We start from the raw sequence: 25,241 nt of genomic DNA, 5'->3' as shown, positions 1-25,241 counted from the left end.
TCCGAACGGCGCCCCGGGGGCGCTTGAAAACATGATCGTCTGTCGGGAACCGCTGGGAGGTGATGGGGTTGCGTCGAGGTGAGTTGAGAAAATTTTTCAGAGCGCTAGGACCGACCGTTTTCGAGATATTTGCGATTTTCTTTCGAAAATTCGGATCCTATTAAAAAGTACTACATTTTTCCCAAGCCACGATATATATATATATATATGTGTGTGTGTGTGGTATATAGATATATAATAATAATATAACAATAAATGTTTATAATAATAAAAGCAATTGTAAAAATTTAAAAAAAAGGAAAAATTAAAAATATCTTTTTAAAAGAATTAAATTTGACTAAAGAAAATAATAAATTAAAAAAATAGAAATCAAGGTAATTAAATGAAGGATTAAACATAGTTACGAGGGATTTAAATATTAAATCAACTTTGAGAGAGATTTCATTTTTAAATGGATTATGACGTTGTAGAAATAGCAGAGGTATTGAAAAATTAAAAGTTCTCACCTGTCTTATATCGATTTATCCTCCAACGAAGATATTTAAAATTAAAAGAGTTCTTTAATTCGATTAATCGATTTTCAGAGAGGTTTAATTTTTAAATGAATTATGTCGTTGTAGAAATAGTAGACATTTAAAGCTTAAAGTCCTCACTAGGTGTTACATGGATAAGAAAACATTTAAAAGCAGTAATTTAAAATTTAAAGAGATCTTTAATACGATTAATCCAAACATTCAATTTTCATAGATATTCAATTTTTAAATAGGCACGATTACGTATGTGTATACAGAGTGTTTCTAAAGTACTGGGCTGGCAATATTTTTTCGAATTCTACTGGTAAAACTAAACGAAAAATATCCCAAACCAATAAACCATAGAGCTTAATTTTTAAATGTATTTTTAATAGGGACGATTACGTATGTGCATACAGAGTGTTTCTAAAGTACTGAGCTGGCAATATTTTTTCGAATTCTACTGGTAAAACTAAACAAAAAATTCCCAAACGAATAAACCATAGAGCTTTAATTTTTAAATGGCACGATTACGTATGTGTATACAGAGTGTTTCTAAAATACTGGGCTGGCAATACTTTTTCGGATTCTACTGGTAAAACTAAACAAAAAATATCCTTAGTTACAGCAATTTCTCCTTTGTTCTCCCCCTGTCCGCCATTTTCTTATTTTTATATAAAACTTTATATCTCGAGATCGGATAGAGGAATAAGATTAATATTTGGTAAGGGTCTCGGTAATAAAGTTTTAAAAGTAGAAAAAAATCAGAAATTAAATACCTTCCTAAATTACAAAACGGCGGCAATGTTTATTTTTCAATCCGTTGTATCTCCGTAAACGTTGGTTTTATCTTTGCTAAAATATTACGCCTTTAATTTTGAACAAAATGTCATTTTATTTTTTAAATCGGGTAACAAATAGTCGAGTTACAGGAAAAAATCGACGTTGTAATTTTATGATGTAATTACTACGGGAGTAAATTATTACTTAATTTGATACATACTACAATCGACTGTAAATAAAAACAGTTAATTGAACTGAATGTAAAGTGGAGGATATAAAAATTAGATATCCGTGTTTTAATTACATGTGCTGATGAAACACAGTCGTGCTGTTCCAGATTAAAATGACGGCGAAATTCTCTATGCGCTCCCTCCACACTGTCATTGATTTTGTAAAACGCTTTGATAGCAAATGCACGTTACACACCACTCCAAGGATCCATGACAACTAAATGGCAGGTTAGGTTAGAGAGACTCACCGGGTTGGTCTAGTGGTGAACGCGTCTTCCCAAATCAGATGATTTGGAAGCCGAGAGTTCCAGCATTGAAGTCCTAGTAAAGCTAGTTATTTTTACACGGATTTGAATACTAGGTCATGGATATCGGTGTTCTTTGGTGGTTGGGTTTCAATTAACCTCACATCTCAGGAATAGTCGAACTGAGAATGTACAAGACTACACTTCATTTACACTCATACATATCATCCTCTGAAGTATTATCTAAACGATAGTTACCGGAGGCTAAACAAGAAAAGAGAGGTTAGGTTAGAGAGGCTGGCGCCACTTATCAAGTGGTAATCGCCCACGGCTACCAACACAACTTTCAAAATTTCCCGTTTCTTTGAATCACCTGTATATATACAAATATATATATTTGTGTAGAGAGACAGAGAGAGTGAGGGGGGAGAGAGATAGATAGATAGACAGACAGATAGATAGAGAGAGAGAGAGAGAGAGGGGGGATAATACGTGAGTAAGCAAGCTCTGTAATATAAATGATTTATTATAAATAATGAACAAATCTGTTCATCTTTTATCTCACTTTTGGCTTTTTGTCTAAGCGATCTAAGTGTGCGTCCATTATGTTTCAATAAACATGCACGCAATGATATTTGAAATGATTCAAATCCAATAAGGGGGGGGGGGAGTAAAATCAATTTTCCTTTTTATTGTTTCTGTATTGAAACTCCAATACATTCTTGTACTAATTAGATGACTCCACTACATCACCATAGTTAAGTATTTGGGCAATTTCATGCAGGGAAGAAAGATAATAAGCCTAAATTTTCTTCATTTTTTTGTCAATTATCATTTTAATTTATATATTCAGAATGGATTAACCTTTTCCCATCACGATGATCCGCGGTTGATTAGCGCTCCGTGGTGAAAATATGTTGGTATTTAATTGCCTCCCTTCATAGTCTTATGCTGCTACCCTCTTGTGAAAAAAATTTCTAAAAATTAAGTATATTAAAGGGATTTAACAGATTCTGACAAAAAAAACCGTTACGATTGGATATTTTTTATGCCTGTAACAACAAAAAAATTGTAACGGTACAAAAATTACGATAATTTAATTGCAGAATTTTTTTTGCGCATTTCTACCGTGTTTTTTATTATAGAAATTTTTTTTTGCTTTGCGTTTGTGAAACATAGTTTGCAGATTTAAAAAATAATACTTTCAAGCAAATCGGTTGAAAACTGGACAAAATATGATGAAAAACCCGTGTCATAAATCGCAGATTAGTAACATATGTTAGTATAAATAAAAGTAGATTTTGAAAACTACGTTTTATAAAAATCCCCACCACTCAAAAGGCTATTCAGATTGACAAAAACCATTTTTACTATACACTGTTATTCATTACGAATCGATATGTGTTACACGTTTACCGATATCATTTGTCAGAAAAGATATTTATAGACCTCAAGTAAAAGTGACGTATTTATGATCACAAGTCCTTCTTTTTTTTTGTGTGTCGTATAACATAATTTATTATGTGTTTCAATACATCGATATATTGGTAATATAATAAGCTATTTTTGTAAATAATAAATAAATCAGTAATCCTCATAGCAATTATAATACACAAGTCACAGACACACACACAAGCACATTTCTGATAAAAAAATGGTCATATTCTTTCTAGTCTAAATAAAACATTTTACATCGTATAAAAGTCGTTCATAAAACAGATTCCTTTGTGAAAAAAAAACCGACTTAGATGCCATATAAAATGATTTTGTAACAGCGCTTTAAAACTGACGCTGTGCGTAACCAGTTCCAAGGCTACAGATCGAAAAAGGTTAATAGATTATGAAATTTTGTAAAATTATTTCAGATTATAATTCACCGATGCTAAAAATACTGCTTATAATTCATCAAGAAGGTAGTAAGAAAACGGTCACCGTGGATGCTGTATCTGAAATTTTTACTCAAAGACTACAATAATTTTTTTAACATAATACTTTATTTGAATACTTTAAAATTCTCTTTCTAAGTAGTAGTCTGTTGAGGGCAAAGAAACCTAAAACCACAACGTAACTTTCCTAGCTTTGATGGAAAAAATTATATAAACCATTTTTTTTTCAGAAGTCAATGTGACATTTCAGAATGTTAAATTGCTCCATCGGGTTTCAAAATTTAGTAAAATAACAATTTTTTTTTATCAACTGTTTTAATGGATTTTCAATAAACCACATAATACACTATCCAAAATGTAAACACAATATTCCACTTACTGAATCCAGATACATAATCAGGATCGCATCAAAACTAAAAAAAAATATTAACAAAGCAAAAAAAAAATAAATTTCACAAAAAAGAAACATATATATAAACTCCACAATAATGATCATAATAATAAAAAATAATAACAATGTAACAAAACAGAACAATACTGAGGTTACTGTACACATTTATTTAATAATCAGTTCCACGGCTAATAACCTCTTTGCATGTAGGTCGTAACACGATTGTATGTTCAAACTGAGCAGTATAACAACCCTTTATGTCGCACAATGGCGGATACGCTTCAACAATATCTGAAAAAATAAATAAAATTTATAAACAACACAATAACACACTTACAAAGAAATATTCAACAGGGGAGAGATCAATTTAAAATCTTTCTGTTTTTTAATTCCACGGTCAAACCAGGTTTCAGTTTACATCATCCTCTGAAAAGAGAAGCGTGTGAAAAAAACACGCTTTCTTATGAAGGGTGTCTGATTACTTCCATGCACACTACATTACTGAAGTTGTTCTTTGTTCTTAGTTTACCGCATCTCCACTAGAGCATACACCGACTTTCTGCCAGGTACATTCATAAATCTGTTGCTGGCAATCATTTGAGCGATCGAGTATTTTAATTTGTAAAAAACGAATGAAAGAGAATTATGTGTGGTGATCAATCATTACTTTTTGAAAGTGAAAACCACAAAGAAATTAAAACCGGGGGAGATAATTATTGCGAGTTAGCTTTATCGATTAGAACCGGTTTTGAATATTCTGGATAACGATCTATAGAGATTAAACAGCAAAATATTAAATAAAAATTCATATGATGACTGAGAATAGAAACCGATCACAAAGACTAATGACATCTTAAATGATTAAGTACATCATATTTTGGATAAATATCCAAAATAGTTTTCAAGATGGATGCCATAATTATATCACAATCTATCAAAAGCGTGAGCGAGTAAACATTTTTTAAACACAGTTTAGAGCTGTTTCAACATATTCAAGAGGAAATTTTGTGCAATTTCATATTGGGAAACACTCGTATATTGCTACTGACCTGTTGAAAACAAACAGTCAAAGTACAGGAATTCATTCCACAGAAGAGAAAAACCATTCACATCAACAGCAAAGATAATCGATGGCCACTATCTTTTGGAATGCTCACGGATCTTAATTGACTTTCTGAAAAGCTCTCCTAGTTTCTGAAAAAACTAGGCGATCGTGTCATCTTTTCTGTATAGTGTAAATGCGAAAGTAAAGGAAAAAATCTGCTGTGCACACCAGATGACTTCCTCCTTGTACGCCTATTAAATTACATTTAAAATTATATACATTTTAAATAGTAAAATAATGTTTAAAGTAATGTTTCTTTCTGTCACACTTCATTTCCTTTTTTTACCCTATTTATTTTCAGACAGAAATTCTCTCCTAGGAATAAATTCATGACATCTAGTATTTCTTCTAATTTATCTTTGATTTTCTTTTGAAAAGATAACATCACAGGATAATTTTTACATTTTAAGTTTTTCCTTTAATAGTTGTTACTTCAATGTCAAATTTCAATGTATTACTTCTTCTGTACCAGATTTTGAATGATGGACATAGATTGCCCGTACTTTATAAATATTATCTCCTGGTACAAATATCACAGTATTATGATATATTACTGAACTGATATATCACAGAACTGTGATATATTGTCATAATATGGCTGTAGTGTAGAATGCTATTTCTATCGATAAACAAAAAGGAACGATTCATCAGAATGCTAATTAGCAGGAAAGTTATTGTCCAACCCAAATAAAAACAGATCATTTTACACGCTTCAAATTACTTCTCTGATACTTTTAATTTCAATCAAAACTTTAAAGTTATAAATATGTATACTGCATAAATAAATTTTTGAAAATTCAAATAATTCATTAACATATTGACCACTCCATAATAAAATTTAATATTATACAAAATATAAATCACCAAAACACAGTATCAGAAAAATTATACTTACCATATTAATTCCAATAATTGATTTTCACAGGATCCCGCATCTTCAGTCGGTATTGAATTCTATTCCACAAAAATTAATTCTTGGAATTAATATTCTAAGTATAACTTATCTAATTATTGTGTTTTGGTTGTTTATATTTCATATATTAAATAATATATAATAAAGGACAAACGTATAACTTAGCTTTCTACCAAGAGTACAAAATCTAACGATGTTGCTTACCTTATCTTATTGCTCTTTCAATTGTTATCATAAAAGCGCTGTCGAGAGTTTTCCTCATCATCAGTTAATAAAAATGTTTTTGAAAATTACACGTTAAAATTAAAACATTAAAAATTGTTGCATATTGTAAAATATGTAGTCAAGAAATAAAGACAAACGTCAGTTCTTGTATTGTTGTTGCGGTGAGTTTAGCGAGTTACTACGTTCTCAGATAAAGACAAAGCAAAGTGTGTTTTATTGATGGCCGAATTAAAATCTGTAATTTTAGTTCAACGTGTGTTTTGACGTGATTTCGGAAGAGATCCACCACACAAAAATAACATAACGCGTCGGTTCAAACGATTCGAAGAAACCGGATCGGTTAAGAAACAGAAATCAACCGGCAGACCGAGTGTACCGGACAAAACGGGTGAATAATTAGACGATCGGCAATTAGAAGTGCTGGGAAGTCCATCCCCCGTTGAACCGTCGAATTAGGTATTCCAAAATCAACAGTTCACAAAGTTTTACGTAAAAAACAAAATTTACATGCTTATAAAATCCAGATACTGCAGGAATTGAAACCCGATAATGGTCTAAAACATTCCAATTTCGCTGTTCAAATGTCGTACAAGAATGATTGAAAACGAACCATTTTTAGACGATATAATTTTTACAGATGAAGCTACATTCCACGTGAATGGATGTGTTAACAGACACAATCCACAAATACGAAGCTCTGAAAACCCACACGCAATTATCGAGAAACAACGCGATTTGCCTAAAGTTAATGTTTGGTGTGGTGTGATGAAAATCATGTAATAGGGCCTTGCTTCTTTGCCGAAAAAACAGTTAATGGAGTCGTGTACCTTGACATGTTAACAGATTATTGCTTTCCTCAGCCGGGTGAACTCGAAAACATTCATCGACTTCATTTCCAACAAGATGGTGCTTCTCCCGCACTTCAATGCACCGGTTATGGACACTTTGAACGAAAAATTTAGAGATCGATGGATAGGCTGGCAAGGACCCGTACTTTGGCTTCCAGACCTGACACCTTGCGATTTTCTCTTGCGGGGGTACATCAAAAGCGTTGTTTATACACAAAAAATTTGCGACCTAAACCGCTTAAAAAACAGGATTAATGAAGCGATGACAACCGTTAACGAAGAAATGTTAACTAATGTTTGGAGAGAAGTCGAGTATAGTTTGGACATTTGTCAAGACTAAGGGTGCACATATTGAAATTTATTAATTATGTAAAAAAATGTTTGAGACGACAAATGTGAAAAATAAAAAACAAACTGTAATTTAGTTTTAATTTAAACCATGTTCAAAACTGCACCATTCTTTTATGATAACCCTGTATAAAAAAAAAGAAATACCTTTTTCGCAAAAATATTTAAGTGCCATCTGATATTTAGTACATCCGACTCTGTCCAACCATCTTTTACAAAATGCTAAAGTACCAAAATGAGTATTGATGGTATTCAGTAAACTTCTTGATGATCCCAATCTAGAACAAATAAAAAAAAAGTAACGATAAATAAATTAAGTCCCTAAATACAAAAAATGGAAAAATCAACAAAGTCAATAAACTTAAATATCTTGGGGAAATAATCTAAATCATGGTTTAGAGAAAGAACCTGATCAAAGAAGAATGAGAAAAAAGAATTTGGCCTACCAACAAAAGATATTTACATAAAAAAGGCATCTCAATAAAAACCGATATTAGGCATTGCAATATAATAACCAAGCTGGAAGGCCTAAACGCATAAGAACATACCTTTAGTTTGAAATCAGGTGAAATAAATCCAATATTAATAAAGAAAGGAAAATCTTGGGACCAATAAAAATAGATGAAAACAAATATTTAGAAGTAATAAATATGAATATTTACACGTATTTATGCATTTACAAATACAATCAAACTGAGAAAACATCAGATTCCATCAGAAAAAAAAGAAGCAAATTCTTTGGCCACTTAATAAGAACGAATAGCAGGTTCACAAAAAACAAATCTTCAATCATATTTACAACAAAAAGAACAGAATTCAATAAACTTCAGTGCAAAAAGGCCTAAAAGAAATGAAAAAACCTGAAGAAATAGTATAAGATTACGATCAGAAAACTGTTACAAGATTTTGAGGATTCCCAAGAGGAAAAAAGAAAACGTCTGATCAGAAAAAAGAATGCAAAATGTTGCTTCATGTGGTTGTCAGCCAAATTCATTAAAAAAAAGAAGTTAAATAAATAAATAAAAACATGCAAAACTATAAAATGAAATAAAGAATAACATAAATTTTCTTAATTTATTGGAACAACAGAATTAAGTTGTTTTTAACAGAATTTAAATTCTGATAAAAGACATATACAAACAACGATGAAATTAATTTCACAAGAACTACCGGTGAAATATACAAATAGATCTTTTATTCTGATGTTTACATAATAATATATTATTTAGCTCACATTAGGAATGAGTATACGAGATCCGTTCAGAAAATAACCAACCATTTTAATTATGCGCCAACAGATATTTAGTGACTGTGGTTGGCAGAACTGTTATTCTGCATAACCTCCTCTGCAACCACATGTTCTTGGATTATTGGTATCTCATTTAATTTTCACGTTATTATTATTTGAGTGCAACGTGTTTAAGTGTTAGTAAAACGATTTTTGTAATGTGCAATTTTTGGGAGCAATGGATACAATATAAAATTTTGCATGAAACTGGGGAAAACTTTTACAGAAAAGTTTCAACTTTCGAAACAAGCTTACAGAGATGACACTTTGGGTGTACACAATGTTACGAACAGTTTTCACGATTAAAAATGGTCATCATTGAAGGTGGTCATCGACCAAGAAGGCCTTGGACTTCAACTGATGATGACACCTGCATTCAGAAAATCAACTACCTGGTGCGTGCAAATCGCCGATTGACTGTCAGAGAACTTGCACAAGAGGTTAAAGCATCTTGATTGGATAATGCCATAACATTATGAGTGAAAAATTTAACACGGATCGAGTTGCAGTACAGTTTGTTCATTTGATGACAACAAAAAAGGACATCGAGTAGATGTTTGGCAGCAACTTCTTGAACAAGCAGATGACGATGAAATATTCATGCAATGGATCATAACAGGAGATGAAAGCTGGGTTTACAGCTACGATATTGAGACAAAAAGTTCAATCATCACAATGGATTGACAAAGAATCTCCACGCCCTAAGAAAGCATGTCAATTTCGATCCAATGTCAAAGTAATGCTCTCTGTTTTTTTGATTTTAACGGAACTGTGCATTTTGAATTCTTGCCTCAAGGTGAAACAGTGAACCGGGCATGGGCATACTATCAAAGTGATTTACAATGGTTACGTGAAAAAAATCCGCAGAAAGGAACCAGAGGTGTGGTTCTCATGGTTCAACTCATGGTTCCTTCAACACAATGCGCGCCCGCACACTCAGTTTTGTGCCAAAAATCAGACAACTGTCCTCCATCTGCCTCCCTGCTGGTCAAATTATTTTTCTCTTATTTCTGAAATTAAAATCGGCGATGAAAGTTTTAAGACTATTGATGACATTACAGCAAATTTGTCATGGACCTTAAAGGCCATTTAAAATGAAGCTATCCAGAACTGCTTGGCGAAGTGGAAACACCGCTGGAAAAAGTGTATTAGTAAGAGAGATGAATACTTTGAAGAAGACAAAAACCAATCATCTGTAAAATTAATAATAAAGATTAAAAACATTAAATTGGGTTACTTTCTGAACAGACCTCGTAGAAATACTACTCCACAGATAAAAAAAGAAACCTTGATTTATTCGGCATTTGCTTGATATATATATATACATATATATATATATCTTTATATATATAAAAATGTTAAGTTCATTTGTGTACGCTTTAAAAACTCAAAATGTTCTGCACCGATTGAGCTCAAATTTTATCACAATATATAACCCACATCAAAGATTGTTTTCATCTATTTTTAATTTGGAAATGTAAACAAAGGAAAACCAATCAGATCAATGCAAGATGGCTGATGTCAAACACAACGACCAATCACAAAGAGCCCGCATGGTCGTTGCCAATGTAAACAAAATCACAACTGATTAAGTATCAAATTTCTTTGAATTATTGTTTTAGCTGTTAAATAACAGCTAAAACATCAGTATTTTATTTTTAAAAAAAAACACCAAAACAAAAAGAAAAAGCCACCAAGAAGGATGACTTACAGTAAATAAATTAAAACACCCAACTTTCTTATAGCCCAGATAGACTTAAGACTATGCAAACAAAAAAAGTCAAAATAACCAAATACACAGAAAATAATATCCCTACATAATCACCAAAAAATCCTTTGTTGGGTTAAATATTCACTTTTGTCTGAATTTACAGAAGGCACTTACAACAAAGCATTGATAAATATTGAAGACAAGTGCTTAGCTAATGCAAATAAAGTTCTTAGTCAATGGGAATGCCAGCACCCACCCGAGCTGAGATTGCTTCATTTGATGTGGATTTACGCCGTGAACAGAGTTACAACATCGGTGATCTTCAGTCATATGTCCGATTAAACATTCCCAAATTAACGCGTGAACAGATAGGCATTTACGATCGCATAATGCAAATGATAAATGACGGAGCTGGGGGGACCTTCTTCTTGGATGCGCCAGGAGGAACTGGGAAATCATTCCTCATTAGATTGATTCTACCAATGGTTCGATCAAAAAATGGCATAGCCTTAGCTCTTGCTTCGTCTGGAATAGCTGCAACATTGTTACCAGGTGGAAGGACTGCGCATTCAGCTCTGAAGTTGCCATTAAACATGCAAATCATCGAGACTCCTGCATGCAATATTTCCAAAGCATCCTGTATGGGAAAAGTATTACAAAAATGTAAACTCACTGTTTGGAATGAATGCACGATGGCACATAAAAAATCGCTTAAAGCTCTTGATCGTTACGAGATTTGCGTGGAATCGTTCAACCGTTCGGGAATGCTTTGATATTGCTCACAGGAGATTTTAGGCAAAGATTGCCTGTAATTTCTCGATCTACACCAGTAGACGAAATAAATGCTTGCCTGAAATATTCAACACTGTGGCGACACGTATGTACATTGCAGTCGACAACGAATATGCGTGTCCAGTTGCAGAACGATCCATCAGCTGAGGTATTCTCACGACAGTTACTGGGCATTGGAAACGGACAACTGCCAGTCGATGAGACGTCTAGACGAATATCATTTCCTGATAATTTTTGTAATTTAGTAACATCGAAAGAAGAACTGATCGAAAAAGTATTTCCTGATATTCAAACTAATCATAGAAATCACGATCGGCTCAGTGAACGAGCTATCCTTGCCGCAAAGAATAAAGATGTTTATCAACTTAATAATGTTTTTCAATCCAGCATTAAAAGTGAGGAAATTGCATATAAGTCGATAGACATCGTTGTGGAAGCAGATGAAGTAGTTAATTATCCAACGGAATTTTTAAACTCACTTGATCTGCCAGGGATGCCACCACACATATTAAAATTGGAAATAGGTGTGCCAATTATCCTGTTGCGGAATATTAATCAGTCAAAACTCTGCAACGGCACGCGACTTGCAGTTAAGAAATTGATGAATAACGTAGTGGAAGCAACGATTTTAACGGGACCTTTCAAAGGTGAAGATGTCCTCATTCCTCGAATACCCATGATCCTGACCGATACACCATTTCAATTTAAAAGATTGCAATTCCCAATTCGACTGGAATTTGCAATCACAATCAATAAAGCTCAAGGTCAATCTTTAGAATTGTGTGGTTTAAATTTAGATGCGGATTGCTTCTCACATGGACAACTGTATGTGCGTGTTCTCGAGTCGGCAAACCAGATAACCTTTATATCTACGCAGACAGTGGAAAAACAAAAAAATATTGTATATCCACAAGTATTGCAAAATTTAACTTCTAGGAAACGTATGCTTTTTTTGTTTCTCATTTCTCATCCATGCAACCACAATGTGCCACAGCGAAGCGTGGCGGGTACAGCTAGTATATATATAAAAGATGGCAAAGTGTTGCATGACTTTCCCAGCTACGACTATTCTTTTTAGCAAAGATTGCACATTCATGAACGTAAAAAAACAGATAAATAAACATTTTACAAAATACAGTCTACATAATTCAAAGATTTATGGGCACCAAACAGCCAATTTTTGTATTTTGAAAACTTGTTCTACCTTTTGAGAAAGACTCAAGGGATGATACACTTAAGAAGGGAATGTACATAAGCATAATAATGTTATGTATTTAAAAATGGTGACAAGCTTAGAATTTTATTAAAGCATTTCACACCGAAAAAACAGAACTGTTGTGAAGATTATTTACAGATTATACCCGAATAAGAAAGTAATAAGAGTAAAGGATGCTCAAACCGAGTGGTTTGACAAAGGAAAAAAGCAGCTCAAACTGAATGGTTTAACAAATGAAAAAGAGTAAGAAATAGTACTGCCTGTAACAGATTTTATTTGATACACACATTGTTAAAGATATGATCAAAAATATTCAAACACATGATTTTAAAATTACAAGATTTATAATATAATACGGAATAAAAATAAATATCGAGAAAAGAAAATTAATGAAAAATAAAAGGCAATAATAAGACGATGAATCTCAGGACAAAAAATGGTAAATTGAATAAATAAAACATACATATACTGTTAATAGAAAATTACAACAGTGAAAAAAGGAAAAAAGAGAGAACGAAACAAAGAATAGTAGTGCCTAAAGCGTTTGATAGAAAGAAATGGTTATCACACCATAAAATGGAGTTAACATTTCAAAATAAGAAGAAATGTACTTCTAAATGGATGTGAAATATGGACACTAAGAAAAAAAATTGAACGATTTTAATATGGGCCAGGAAGAGGTGAAAAGAAAACTAACAAATGGGCAGACAAAATGAAAAGGTAACGTGAAGAATTAACAAGAGTAGAAACTCATTCAAAGCAATTCAGAAAAAACTGGCTGAGACAAATTATGAGAGGAAGATTGATTAAAATAAAATCGGTAGTGTAAAAAAAAGTAAAAATTATATTGATGATCTAAAATGAAAATTGGAGATATGAGAATCTTTAAAAAAAGCTAGCGGAGCTTCATAACTTTCCTGAGAAAATTAAATAGAACATTAGAGAATGCAAGCATGCAAGTAAAGAATTATGGAATGACCCATGGCAGTTGTAAACCCATACATTGTAACCAAAATTAATAAACATCAATGATATGTAATCAGAATCAAGCAAAAAAATCAGATATTTATAATAGATATTTTATACTGGCCCTCAGAACTAAATGAAATTGCCCAAATGCACAATTGAAGAGAAATAGTACTGTAATGAAATCAACTAATCAGTTTGAGAATGTGACTTGAGTTGAAAAATGATAAGTATTTTTTGAGTATTCAATACGGACGCAGATCTTTTGTGTTCCTTGTTATTAACAGAACCGGTCTCTCTAAATTTTGCAACTGACCTTAATACTAATGTTTTGTTAGAAGCCGGTTTATCCGGCTAGTTATGGCGAAATAAATCTTGCACTGCGACCGCTGATTTCGTACTGAAATACGACTCGACAATGAAAGCCTGTTCATCTAGCAAAAACACCATCTTGTCACTAGCAATACACTGATCGTTATGATTGCATTGTTGTTACTATCGGTAGTGTTCTACTGCGTCGCCACGAAGTTCAGATGTTGGACGAGTCCATTTCAGTAACGAGTAGGGGAGTAAGCTTGACTTTTGAAATTTCATGGATGATGGATTGCGTTTTATATGGGACATTCTGTATTTCTAAGATGTGCAGTATAAAGCTGTTTCCATAGTAAAATATCACTCAGTATATGTATATATTTATATAAAGTGTAAAAAATTTATACAAAGTGAAATTTTGAGATACAGCAACCAGATTTTTACTCCCTTGCTTCCTCCTTCACTGACTGTGATCAAAATTAAACAGCATCGATTTCCCTTATACAAAAATAATTGCTGAATATCTTCTAAATCAGTCCATACAAAACAATATAACTACACAGCCAGAAAAATAAAAATGTTAACAATTAATCAAATTTATACAAAAAAATTTTTAAGAGTATTACCTTAAAGGTATGTAACCGGCATCAAAGTTTTTCATATAATGTGAAACATCCATATCGTTATGTACTTGACCACGTCCAGTCGAGCCAAAAGTTTCTATCGCGTAAAACTCATTTTCCTCCATTACTGTGGCTTCACCACCCTTCACAATGGGAACAGTCTTACCGGCGTGGATACCTAAATAAAAAAGAAAAGAAAAATAATTTATTTGGCTAATACAGCATTTATCTCAACCACTCCTAACACTCTCTTTCCTCTCTCAATTTATGATTCTCTGATTCTGTCATTTTATAAAAATTCTACTTCTCTTCATTACAAATAAAAATTTCATTATGTAACTTAAATTGAATGGTTTATAAAACTGAGTATATTCATCTAATCAGAAATCCATCTAAACCATTCAGTTAATACAAAAATTAATAATTTTGTGACTGGTTTAATTAAGCAACACTGGGTAAAAGGTAGTAAAAATTAAGATCACAGTTAAATTGTTCCTCTCTTACCGTCGCTCATTACTCTTATCGTTGAACAATTCTTCCTCATATCAGTTCTGTGAACACAATCCTGACAAACCCCCCACTATGTTCTCTAAGTTGATAATACCAAAACTTGAAGAAATAATACATTCCTTTGTATTATTAAGGGGGAGATTGACCATTGACTGCCTCTGGGACTCCTCTTTTTTCGGATTCATGATTGTACATCAGCCACATCAAGTATTAATTCATTAAAGTATAAATGCCTCTTTCCTAGTTTTTATTAAAACATTTTCAAAAAAAAATTAACCGTAATGAAAAAATCATTCATTCATATTCTTCCCTTCAGATAAAAATCCTGCCAATTTTTAGAAAATATTTTTTTAATCGTACATAAAATCAGTATTTAAGTGAATGTAATAAAATCAAAAATCATGACTGAAGAGTTTTAAAATTAACATAAAAAAAAATTTTGAGCATTTAACAACAAACTGAATAATTTTTTAAATAAAACGATGTATGGCTGAAAAAATTTAGTAAAAACAAATAAAATACTAAATTTATTCAGGGTTTGTTCGTCATCCAGGCAAAAAAAAATTAATGATTGATTTTTCACTACAGTACCTGTAATGAATCTGTTTCATTATTCCCTGAACAGGGTACTAAATTAGTTATTATCATCATTCTTGCATTGGTTTCAACAGTTAGTAATTAAAGCCAATTGGTTGTCATCTCGATGAAGTGATAGTAGACACTCTGATCTGAATCTCTGCTGAAAGGGAGTTGGTAAAAAATTCCTCGTTTGGTTCTACATGAGTAAAACCTTATTTTTTACTTGTGAAACAGCGTCATGCTTTGACATAAAGAAAAGTAACTCTTTAGCGAGCATCCTCAAGCTATTTTAGGCATTCCACCAAGAACTTCTGACAGTTACATTCTACAATATAAAAATTTTAATCTTATCGGCAAAAATTCTTTCCAATCCAAAAACATTATAAATCATCATTTTGCAATTGAATTGGCCTTCTTTTTTCAGAATTTTATGACAGTCAATCCAAATATCCAACACTAATCTATCTCTCACAGTTTTCCCATGCATAACATTATTATTATAAATATTACATCATAATCATAAACGATCACAACAATCTCTTGCCCTTCTACTTATAAATAAACTATTTCTGGCAACCTCTATGGTGAAGCAGTAGCATCTCGGTCATTCACTCCAGAAGGGTTTAAATCCTGGTCACACGTAGCTGTAATTGGACTTATACAGTCAACCGAATGAATAAATTCCAGCAACAAGCACAATGAAAGCCAGGCGTGTAATGAAATTACAGTTTGTAAATGATTGATGAATATGTATTTTTGCTAAAATATTTGGTTTTTTCCTTCAAAAAATTAAAAAAAAAGTGAATTTTTTTACCATTACAAGTTACAAAAATTTTGTTAAGTTATTTAAAATAATTTTTCCCATAAAATATCTTTTACAAGTGGCTTTATATTAATGTAAAAAAATATATTTGATAATTACATTTAATTTTATTAATATTTTCTTTACAGATACAATAAAACAATTCTAATCAACAACAAAAAAAATGCAATCTCCAATAAAAATTTAACACCCAGCTCATCTCCAAATAACATTTGCTGGAAACATTAAATGTGCAAAAAACCACAAGAAAGTTTTGCTGCACGGTCAGTAAACTTTCAAAGGTGTAATTTTTAGCAATGTAAAAAACTATCACCGCTAACATTTACTATGACCATCAATGACATAGAATTAAAAAGTATAAACTGTACTAATAACGAATGGCATTTAATAAATAATAAAAAAAAAAAAAAAAACTAAAATAAAACTATAATGTAAATACTAACGATATGGTGAAATGGAGTGGCCATTGAGATTACGAATCGATTTGACACGATATGTTTTGCCATCCAATTCGACTTCATATGACTCCATAACTTCCTGTACAGCAGCACCCACTTCACATAACTGAACATCAATTCCAGCAGCCTAAAATAAAACAGAAAATAATGTAATTAATCATGGAAACTGGATTACTTTAAATTTTAAAGGAATAAATTACAACTTATAAAGACTGCTACTATTATACCAGCAGTTTGAAAAAATAACATAACTGTGATGAAGATGCTGTCTACTTCCATTGCTTTGAAACTTTAATGATAACGAAACAAAAAGAAAAATCTGAAAAAATACTATAATTTAAGGAAAAAATATATATATTAACAAATTTGCTGCTAAGTGAGTATACAAGGATAGTTTAATAATTATCCACAATTTCAGTACATAGCAGGAGTATAATAACTAATATGAAGAACATGTAGGGAGTGCAAATTAATGGAAACAATGCTCTGTAGAGGAAAATTTTGAGATTGACACTGAAACTCCAGTTAAAACTTCACCGGTAAATATCAACCCGCCAACAATTCAAGAAGTTCTCGCAGCCTTAAATGAAATAAAAAACTACAAAGCAAGCGGAGAAGACCAGCTTTTCACAGAACTCTGGAAACACTCATCAGTTTATTCAGTCAAAACTTCCCTACATCTATGCCTTGTGAAAATATGGAACAAAGAAAAACTTCCAGAACACTGGACCACAGCCCTCATTCATCCATTGCATAAAAAAGGGGATAAAACTAATCCGGAAAACTAGAGGCATATCTCTCCTGGATTGCACATACAAAATCCTGTCGAGAATCATATACAACCGATGCAAAGACCAACTTGAACTGGAACTTGGGGAATACCAAGGGGGATTTAGGCCATGGAGAGGTTGCCCGGAGCAAATAATATCCCTAAAACTTATGATGGACTTATATAAAAGACGGAAAAAACAACTAATAATCACCTTCGTCGACTTTAAAAGGGCCTATGATTGTATACACCGACCATCCATGCTGAATATTCTGAGAAACCTGGGCCTTCACCCTAAACTCGTAAACATGATAAAATTAACTTTAACCAATACCCAGTCCAGAGTGAAATTCAGAGGTGAACTCTCTCAACCCTTCTACATAAAAACTGGATTGAGGCAAGGAGATTGCCTCTCACCACTCCTTTTTAACTGCGCCCTCGAATTTGTCATGAGAAAATGGTATGAAATAAATCCCAAAAATATAAAAATGGGTACTAAGAAAAACTCCATCACACTAAATTGCCTAGGATTTGCAGATGACCTCGCTCTTTTAGCAAATAATATTCAAGAAGCCAAAACACAAATCAAAACCTAGCACAAAAGATAGGACTTCATATCTCTTTCGAAAAAACTGAACTAATGGCCATAGATCCTCTGGTAATAGAGCACATTACGGTAAACAATCAGAAAATTAAAATAGTAAAACAATTTAAATATCTAGGGGAAATAATAACTTATAATTTAAATGAAAAAGTGACATGGCAAAACAGGACAAATAAAATGATTAAATCCCAAAAATTAACTTGGTCAACATATAACAAAAAATCCCTTTTTTCTAAAACAAAACTTAAACATTATAAAACTGCAGTACAGCCAGAAGTCACCTACGGAAGCGAGAGCCTTTTCAAAATCACTCAGAAAAACCGAATTGAAAAAATTCTGAAAATAGAGAGGAGAATTGTCAGAACGTGTATCAATAAAAAACACCAAAAAGAAGGCCGATGGTGGATTGTGCCAAATGAGGTGGTGTATCGAGAAATAGAGCCTGTTACTGATACTATGCGGGAAAAAAAAATCTCTTTCTTTGGTCATCTCATAAGGACATCGGAAACAAGACTGTCAAGAAATATCATTGAAAATCTCTGGTTCCAAAAGCTAGAAGTAGGATGGATCAAAGAAATTAGAGAAGATATGAAAGAATTGGGAATTTCCCTGACTGACCTACAGAATAAAATTGGAAAAATTACAAAGCTAAAAGACAAAAACATTAGATTTAAACAAAAGACAGACAAACGACAAAATACAACGAAGAGGGTGTTTACGGATGAAGAAAAGAAAGCAAGATCTGAACGGATGAAGAAATACTGGGCAGCTCGGAAGAGTAAAATAACACGCTTTCTCAGAAAAGATCCAACTAAAATTGACTTAAGTGGTCCCATGTTGGCCGTAAAAGCATAATAATAATAATAATAATAATATATATAACCCTCCAGAATCTTTCAATACTAAAATTGTTTTTTTATTAGAGGACATAAAATATTAAAGTTTGCAAATATCCTGATGTAAAAAATTTGACCCGATTAGAGAAAATTTTCTCAATTACATAGTATAAAGAATCAATAATTATAAAATACAAGTATACTCCTGGGAAAGTAAAAATTAGAAAGAAATAAATATTACCTTGATGCCAGTATTAGTCGCATCTCTAACGGCTTCAATCAATTTATCATATTTCGGGTTGAATGACAAAGTCCAAGCACAATCGATAATACGACCTTAAAAAAAAAAAATAATAATAATAAACTTCTGTTATTTTTATTATACTACAAAAATGGAAACCAAAACATTCAAATTTTTATGCAATTGCATTTAAAAAAATTACTTTATCAAAAACAAAACTTATTAAATAAATACAATAAAACCTTGCTAAAATGGCTGATATCTTCATAACCTCTTTGAAGATATATTTTTGGTTTCTTAAATACGAGGGCTATTCAGAAAGTAAGGAACGTTTCCACCTGACGCCGCCAGGTGCACGCCAATCGCATATATATTGGTGTGCTCGTGCTCGGCACCTCAGTCAGCATCCAGCCGTGACAACGGGAACATCTCCGCACTGGCCTTTTTTTTTTATATACAAATTTGAAATGTCTGCTGCAATCGAAAATCCTGCCAATTGTGAGAGGTGCGGTCTGCGATTTGTTTTTTGTCGGCAAAAAACTTAAAACCAATAGAAATTCATCGGGAACTGTGTGAAGTGTATGGGAACAATGTAATAAGTGAAAGTTCTGTCAGGAAGTGGTGCATTCAGTTTAAAAATGGCCGAACAAACGTTCATGATAAAGAGAAGAGTGGATGTCCGAGCATTGTGACTGACGATCTGGTCTCTAAAGTTGACAAAAAGATTCGTGAAAACCGCCGTTTAACAATAACTGAGGCTTTCTCAATGTTTCCCACAACTTTCACAGACTTTATTGTTTGAAATTGTTTCACAGAAGCTAAGCTACCATAAATTTTGTGCAAGATGGGTGCGTCACTGAGCGGTTGAGATCACAGGCGGCAGAATTCTATGACACAGGAATTTCAAACCTAGTCCACCGCTATTAAGCGCATGAATTTATATGGTGATTATGTTGAAAAGTAGTATTTTAGTCCCTCTTTCACATGTATATAATAAAAAGTTTTTCTTGTACTTGGTTTTTTAAAATTCCAAAACATTCCTTACTTTCTGAATAGCCCTCGTATCTTAAAAAGTATATTTTAAATACATACTTTCAAAACTACTCAATCAAATTACCTTCATATTTTTTTTGTAATAAAAAATGAAAGACCTCAAAATTTTATTCGGTATTAAATTAAGGAAAATCCCAATACCTGAGAATCATACCGATCTAAATCATGCTTTCCTACGGCTTGCTTGTTACATAATAGGCATAAAATTGATTTATTCAATTTACTATTTTAAAATTATATTTTTTTTAAATAATACCGTTAATATGTGTTCCAAAATCAATCTTCGTAACATCATCGTACTCCAAAACAGTTTTATCACCAGCATTAGGGGTATAATGCGCAGCACAATGATTTCGTGAGCACCTATAAAGAAAAAAACCCCAAATTTTTTTTTTTTTACTTTAAAGACAAAATAGCATTATCCAATAGACATTTTCCATCTGTCATTTACTAAATCAAACACTTACCACATTTCCAGCATAATGTAAATAATAGTGAGGACTAATGTATAATATTTAAATCGCTGATAATAAATCAATAGATTATATACAACAGTATTTGTTATATATAAATAGCTACAGTGAGCTTGCTTTTAATTTCATAATTTGCTGGTGTATATATAGAATGTTTCATTTTAATCGCCCCAGGGATTTTCTTGTAAACTACGCACAATACAAAATTTACCTAAACAAAAGTTACTCAGATTGGATAGAGGACACCTCATGGTGACCTTGGATTTGACCTTAATTCAAGGTTAACAACATTTTTTCTTATAGAATGACCTATGTTTGACCCCATCAATGAAAAGAGCAGAAAATAATATGTGGTCACACAAATGATGTAGGAAATTTTTTTATGGGGTAACCAAATTTATGGTCATACGGCCATAAATTTGGTTTAGGGGTCAATCACATACAGTATTTGATTAACACAATTAGCTGATTCAAGACAATACCAGATAGCACCTCTTTTCATAACATAGAAACCCACCATTCATAAAACACTATCTCTGATGTCGGGCCATATCATCTTCAAAAAAGTTCCAAGGTCATATATGTGACCACATATTTCCATGTAAAATTTTCTGGTCTTTTGATTGGCGGGATCAAAAATGGGTCATTCCATTTTGAAAAAAATCATGTTAACTTTGAAATAAAGTTAAGGTCAAGTTTAAAGTCAAATTCAAGGTCACCTCCTGAGGTGTCCCCTTCCAATCTGAGTAACTTTTGTTTAGGTCATTTTTTTGTATTATACATAGTTCACAAGAAAATCGCCTAGAGCAATTAGAATGAAATACCTATACATATATGTATATTCCATTTATTAGAATGTTTTACTTTCTCAGTGAATATAGTTAGAATGAATACAAGTAGAATAGCTATATTAAAGGTAAAGTATGGTGATCATGTCAAAAATGAGGTATCAGATTTTTGTTGAAAATTTTTACATTTTAGGGTCCAACTAGTTAGTATATCTAGACCAAAAAAAGCATATGTATCGCACTGCTTTTGGCATTATATCTCAGGACTGACCACACCGATTTTTTTTCTTAGAAAAAATTTTACTTTGACAAATACATTTAGATATGAAAAATACATTGCATATATTCAAAATATATTTTTCAAAAATCAACCCCCACCTCTTAATACATGTTTTTTATTTTGCTCCATCTCACTTTGATCTAAATATGATTCAAAATATTTTCGAAAGTTTACACTTTGTACATAGTACTACCAAGAAACCTCTGTATTTTTAAAAATTATATTCCTAAAATGCATGGAAGTTTTTAGAACATTTAATTTTTTTTATTTTAACCTCTATTGGATGATTTTAGATTAAGAAAAAGCTTTACTTAGCAAATTTGTTAAACCTATGTATGTATATTTTTGGAAAAAGTTTTCTTAAAATTTATTCCCCACTTCTAAAAAATATTTTTTCTGTTTTTTTTTTTTGGCAAGTAGTTTCAATTTTGAATGTTTCAATATGGGACTGTTTTACAATGAAAATAAAAATACATAACATGTGTTTAGAAATGCTTCAATTTTTAATTACAGCTCGCAAAACATTTCTTCTACTCAAAGGGTAAAAATAAAGCCATTGGAAGTTAAATTAAGGAGCAAATTTGAGGTTTCATAGAGTTTTCAGATTTGGAATCCATCTATAATGGAATCTTTCTTGATATTCACAATGTCCAACTAGCATATTTCCATCACAACAGTAAACAAAAATTATGTTGGCATATTAATTTGAATATGCAGATATAATCAAAAGAAGTGATATGTGAATACAGTATTTTTCTTTAATTCTGAAAGCACACAAATCTATTCAAATGTAATAAAGAAATTTCATTTACTGATCGGCTGTTAATATTATCAACGTAAAAATAAAAAATCTCTACTTATTTTTTCTATTTAATTCTTAATTTAAATTATATAATGAATCTTCATTTCTTAATATTTTTAATAGCTTAATAATGAAATTTAAGCTATTGATTTATTTATTTAAAACAAAACTGATTTTAGAAATACGCTGCACCTAACATATCTTAGAGATATTGCAAAGGGAACTTACTAAAATTTGGAACAGCGAGAGACTTCCAGAACACTGGTCAACAGCAATCATCCACCTCTTATTCAAGAAAGGCGATAAGATGGATCCAAACAACTATACAGGGGATCTTATTAGATTGTATGTACAAGATCTTCTCTAGAATACTTTATAACCGTATAAAGGATCAACTGGAGAAAGAATTAGGAGAATATCAGGGAGGATTCAGACCCTGGAGAAGTTGTGCAGAACAAATTATCACCTTAAAACTAATTATGGATATGTACAAGTTGCGACGCAAGGGCTTAATCATCATTACATTTGTGGATTTCAGATATATGACAGTATCCATAGACCATCTGTGCTTAGAATTCTGAGGAATTTTGGGCTGCACCCAAAACTGGTGAAAATGTTAGAGCTGACGATGACGGGCACCTGGTCGAAGGTGAAGTTCAGGGGGGAGATATCGGAACCTTTTGACACAAAGACTGGTCTCAGGCAAGGGGACGGATTGTTACCATTACTGTTTAATTGCGCATTAGAATACATCATGCGACATTGGTACGAACAAAATCCAGAGAAAGTAAAAATTGGAAGTAAATTTAACAACGATCTAGCGTTCCTTGCAGAAACATAGGAAGAGGCTGAACACCAGATAGAATCATTGGCCTCTATCGCAGCGAAAATTGAACTTCAGATCTCGTACGAGAAGACAGAAGCGATGTTCAAAGACACAGCGGAAACATTTGGAAATCAACGGTCGCAGAATTAAAATAGTATCAAAATTTAAATATTTAGATGAATCCATCACATGGAATCTAAACGAGAAAATAGCCTGGCAAGAAAGAGCACGCAGACTAGCAATGGCACAAGTGGTCACACGAAACAACTATAACAAGAAATGCATCTCCAAACAAGCCAAGATAAGACACTATAGTACGGTGATCAAACTGGTAGTAATGTACGGGTGTGAAACACCGGGTCAAATCAAGATATAAATCAAGATCATTCATGTGACAATTAATAATATTCATGGGTCTTAATTGTGATAATAATTATATAATGTAAACCCATAATATTATTATGGGTCATATTAATAACCCATAACTGAGATCAGTTAATTTTTCAACAAACTAAACTGAAATGTGAGTTTTTTGAAGAGCTGAAAGCAACTTTTAAATTTGAATTTATTACTTATATAACAATAAAATAAATCATATAAATAAAGAATAAATAAAACTTACAGAAATTATTTTATGTTTTTAGTTTGATAAAACTTTTATAGAAATTTCAGTTATTAATCTCAAGACAGCCAAGTTGTCTTGCATTTGTCTACAAAAGATATAATGTATTTTTAATACAAAGACTGAAATATTCAAACACTATAGTGGAATAATAAAACATTTAATACCAGTGAATAACTCCAGGAATGGCAGCTGAGGTTCTCTCTTTTAATTACAAATTAAGTTAACTACTTAAGACTATCAAATTTTTTTAAAATTATTCTTCGAAAAGAAGCTTATATTAGTGTTTTTGTAGGTAAAAGCACTGCTAGGCTAATTTCCTTTTATTTTTAGTTAAGATCTTTGGTTCTTTTAAGCTGAATAGGAGTGATTTATTTCTCCATCATATAACGTTAACATCTGGATATAATTATTGTTTTCAAGTGTTTTATATAATTTTAAACTATAATAAATAACAGTTGTATCAAATAATATTTAAACATTAACTTACTGTTTATTCTTTTTTTAAAACAGTTATAAGTAGATAAGTTGTATGGGAAGTGTGAAGTTTCTTCTTTTTTTAAATAATTTTTATGTCGATTGAGTTTAGACATGATAATCTGAACCGAGTGTGTAATTCATAAAGAAGCGAACCTGTCTAATTTATCTATTTTGCTCTAATAGGTAATAGCTATTGTTTAACAGTAAATGAATAGAAATTGTAGTTACAGTTATCCACAAATAGACTATTAACTATGAAATTATTACCTGTTATTGCTGCACTGCTACTAGGTTTTGTTGCTGTTATGCTTATTGATTAGCTGGAATTCCTTTATTTGTCAACTGCATCCCATACAATTATTGGTATTAAATTTTTTTTAAGCTAAGCATTTCTACACATTCTGCTGAGGTCTGTTAGGACGGTCAGGTGGATGACCTGATGTGCGTTCTAGTGAGTTAGTCTGGTCCGGAAGAGGCATTATGATGTGAAGAAATAACCCTTCTGATGTAAACAGCTAGTGTTAGGGCCTGCATAGTTTTAAGTGGGTGGGGTAAAAAGAAGAAAGCCTTTTGGGATTCTACAAACAAAAGGAGATGCAGTTGCTAGTTTTTTAATATATACCTTATTTAAACAAATATCTTTATAATATTTATAAAGTGATGATGAATACAAATAAATCTTAAACAGTATAAAGTATATTAA

The 25,241-nt window shown here is 31.9% G+C and overlaps 1 protein-coding gene across 1 annotated transcript; it reads right to left on the bottom strand.

Moving 5' to 3' along the window:
* Nucleotides 1-3,958: 3,958 nt before the first annotated feature.
* LOC142330941 (methionine aminopeptidase 2-like) lies at nucleotides 3,959-21,260 on the bottom strand. Its single transcript, XM_075376408.1, has 7 exons — nucleotides 21,184-21,260; nucleotides 20,524-20,666; nucleotides 19,215-19,309; nucleotides 16,750-16,891; nucleotides 14,398-14,572; nucleotides 7,634-7,764; nucleotides 3,959-4,338 (listed from the first exon to the last, which is right to left on the bottom strand). The coding sequence occupies exons 1-7, from the start codon at nucleotides 21,258-21,260 to the stop codon at nucleotides 4,217-4,219; spliced, it is 885 nt and encodes a 294-aa protein (XP_075232523.1). The 3' UTR covers nucleotides 3,959-4,216.
* Nucleotides 21,261-25,241: the final 3,981 nt, after the last annotated feature.

The sequence above is a fragment of the Lycorma delicatula genome, chromosome 10, assembly GCF_047948215.1.
Source record: "Lycorma delicatula isolate Av1 chromosome 10, ASM4794821v1, whole genome shotgun sequence".
NCBI lineage: Eukaryota > Metazoa > Arthropoda > Insecta > Hemiptera > Fulgoridae > Lycorma > Lycorma delicatula.
Note: the sequence above shows the minus strand (reverse complement) of the source record. Positions and strands in the feature narration are given on the sequence as shown.

What these genes read in the sequence shown, in the direction of transcription:
- LOC142330941 (XM_075376408.1), bottom strand. Translation starts at nt 21,260, where the DNA reads ATGGTGGGTTTCTATGTTATGAAAAGAGGTGCTATCTGGTATTGTCTT. An exon ending in TTTTGGAACACATATTAACG is followed by an intron (nt 19,310 to 20,523) that starts GTATTATTTAAA and finishes TTTTTTTTTAAG; the next exon opens with GTCGTATTATCGATTGTGCT. An exon ending in CCACTCCATTTCACCATATC is followed by an intron (nt 14,573 to 16,749) that starts GTTAGTATTTAC and finishes TTTTTTATTTAG; the next exon opens with GTATCCACGCCGGTAAGACT.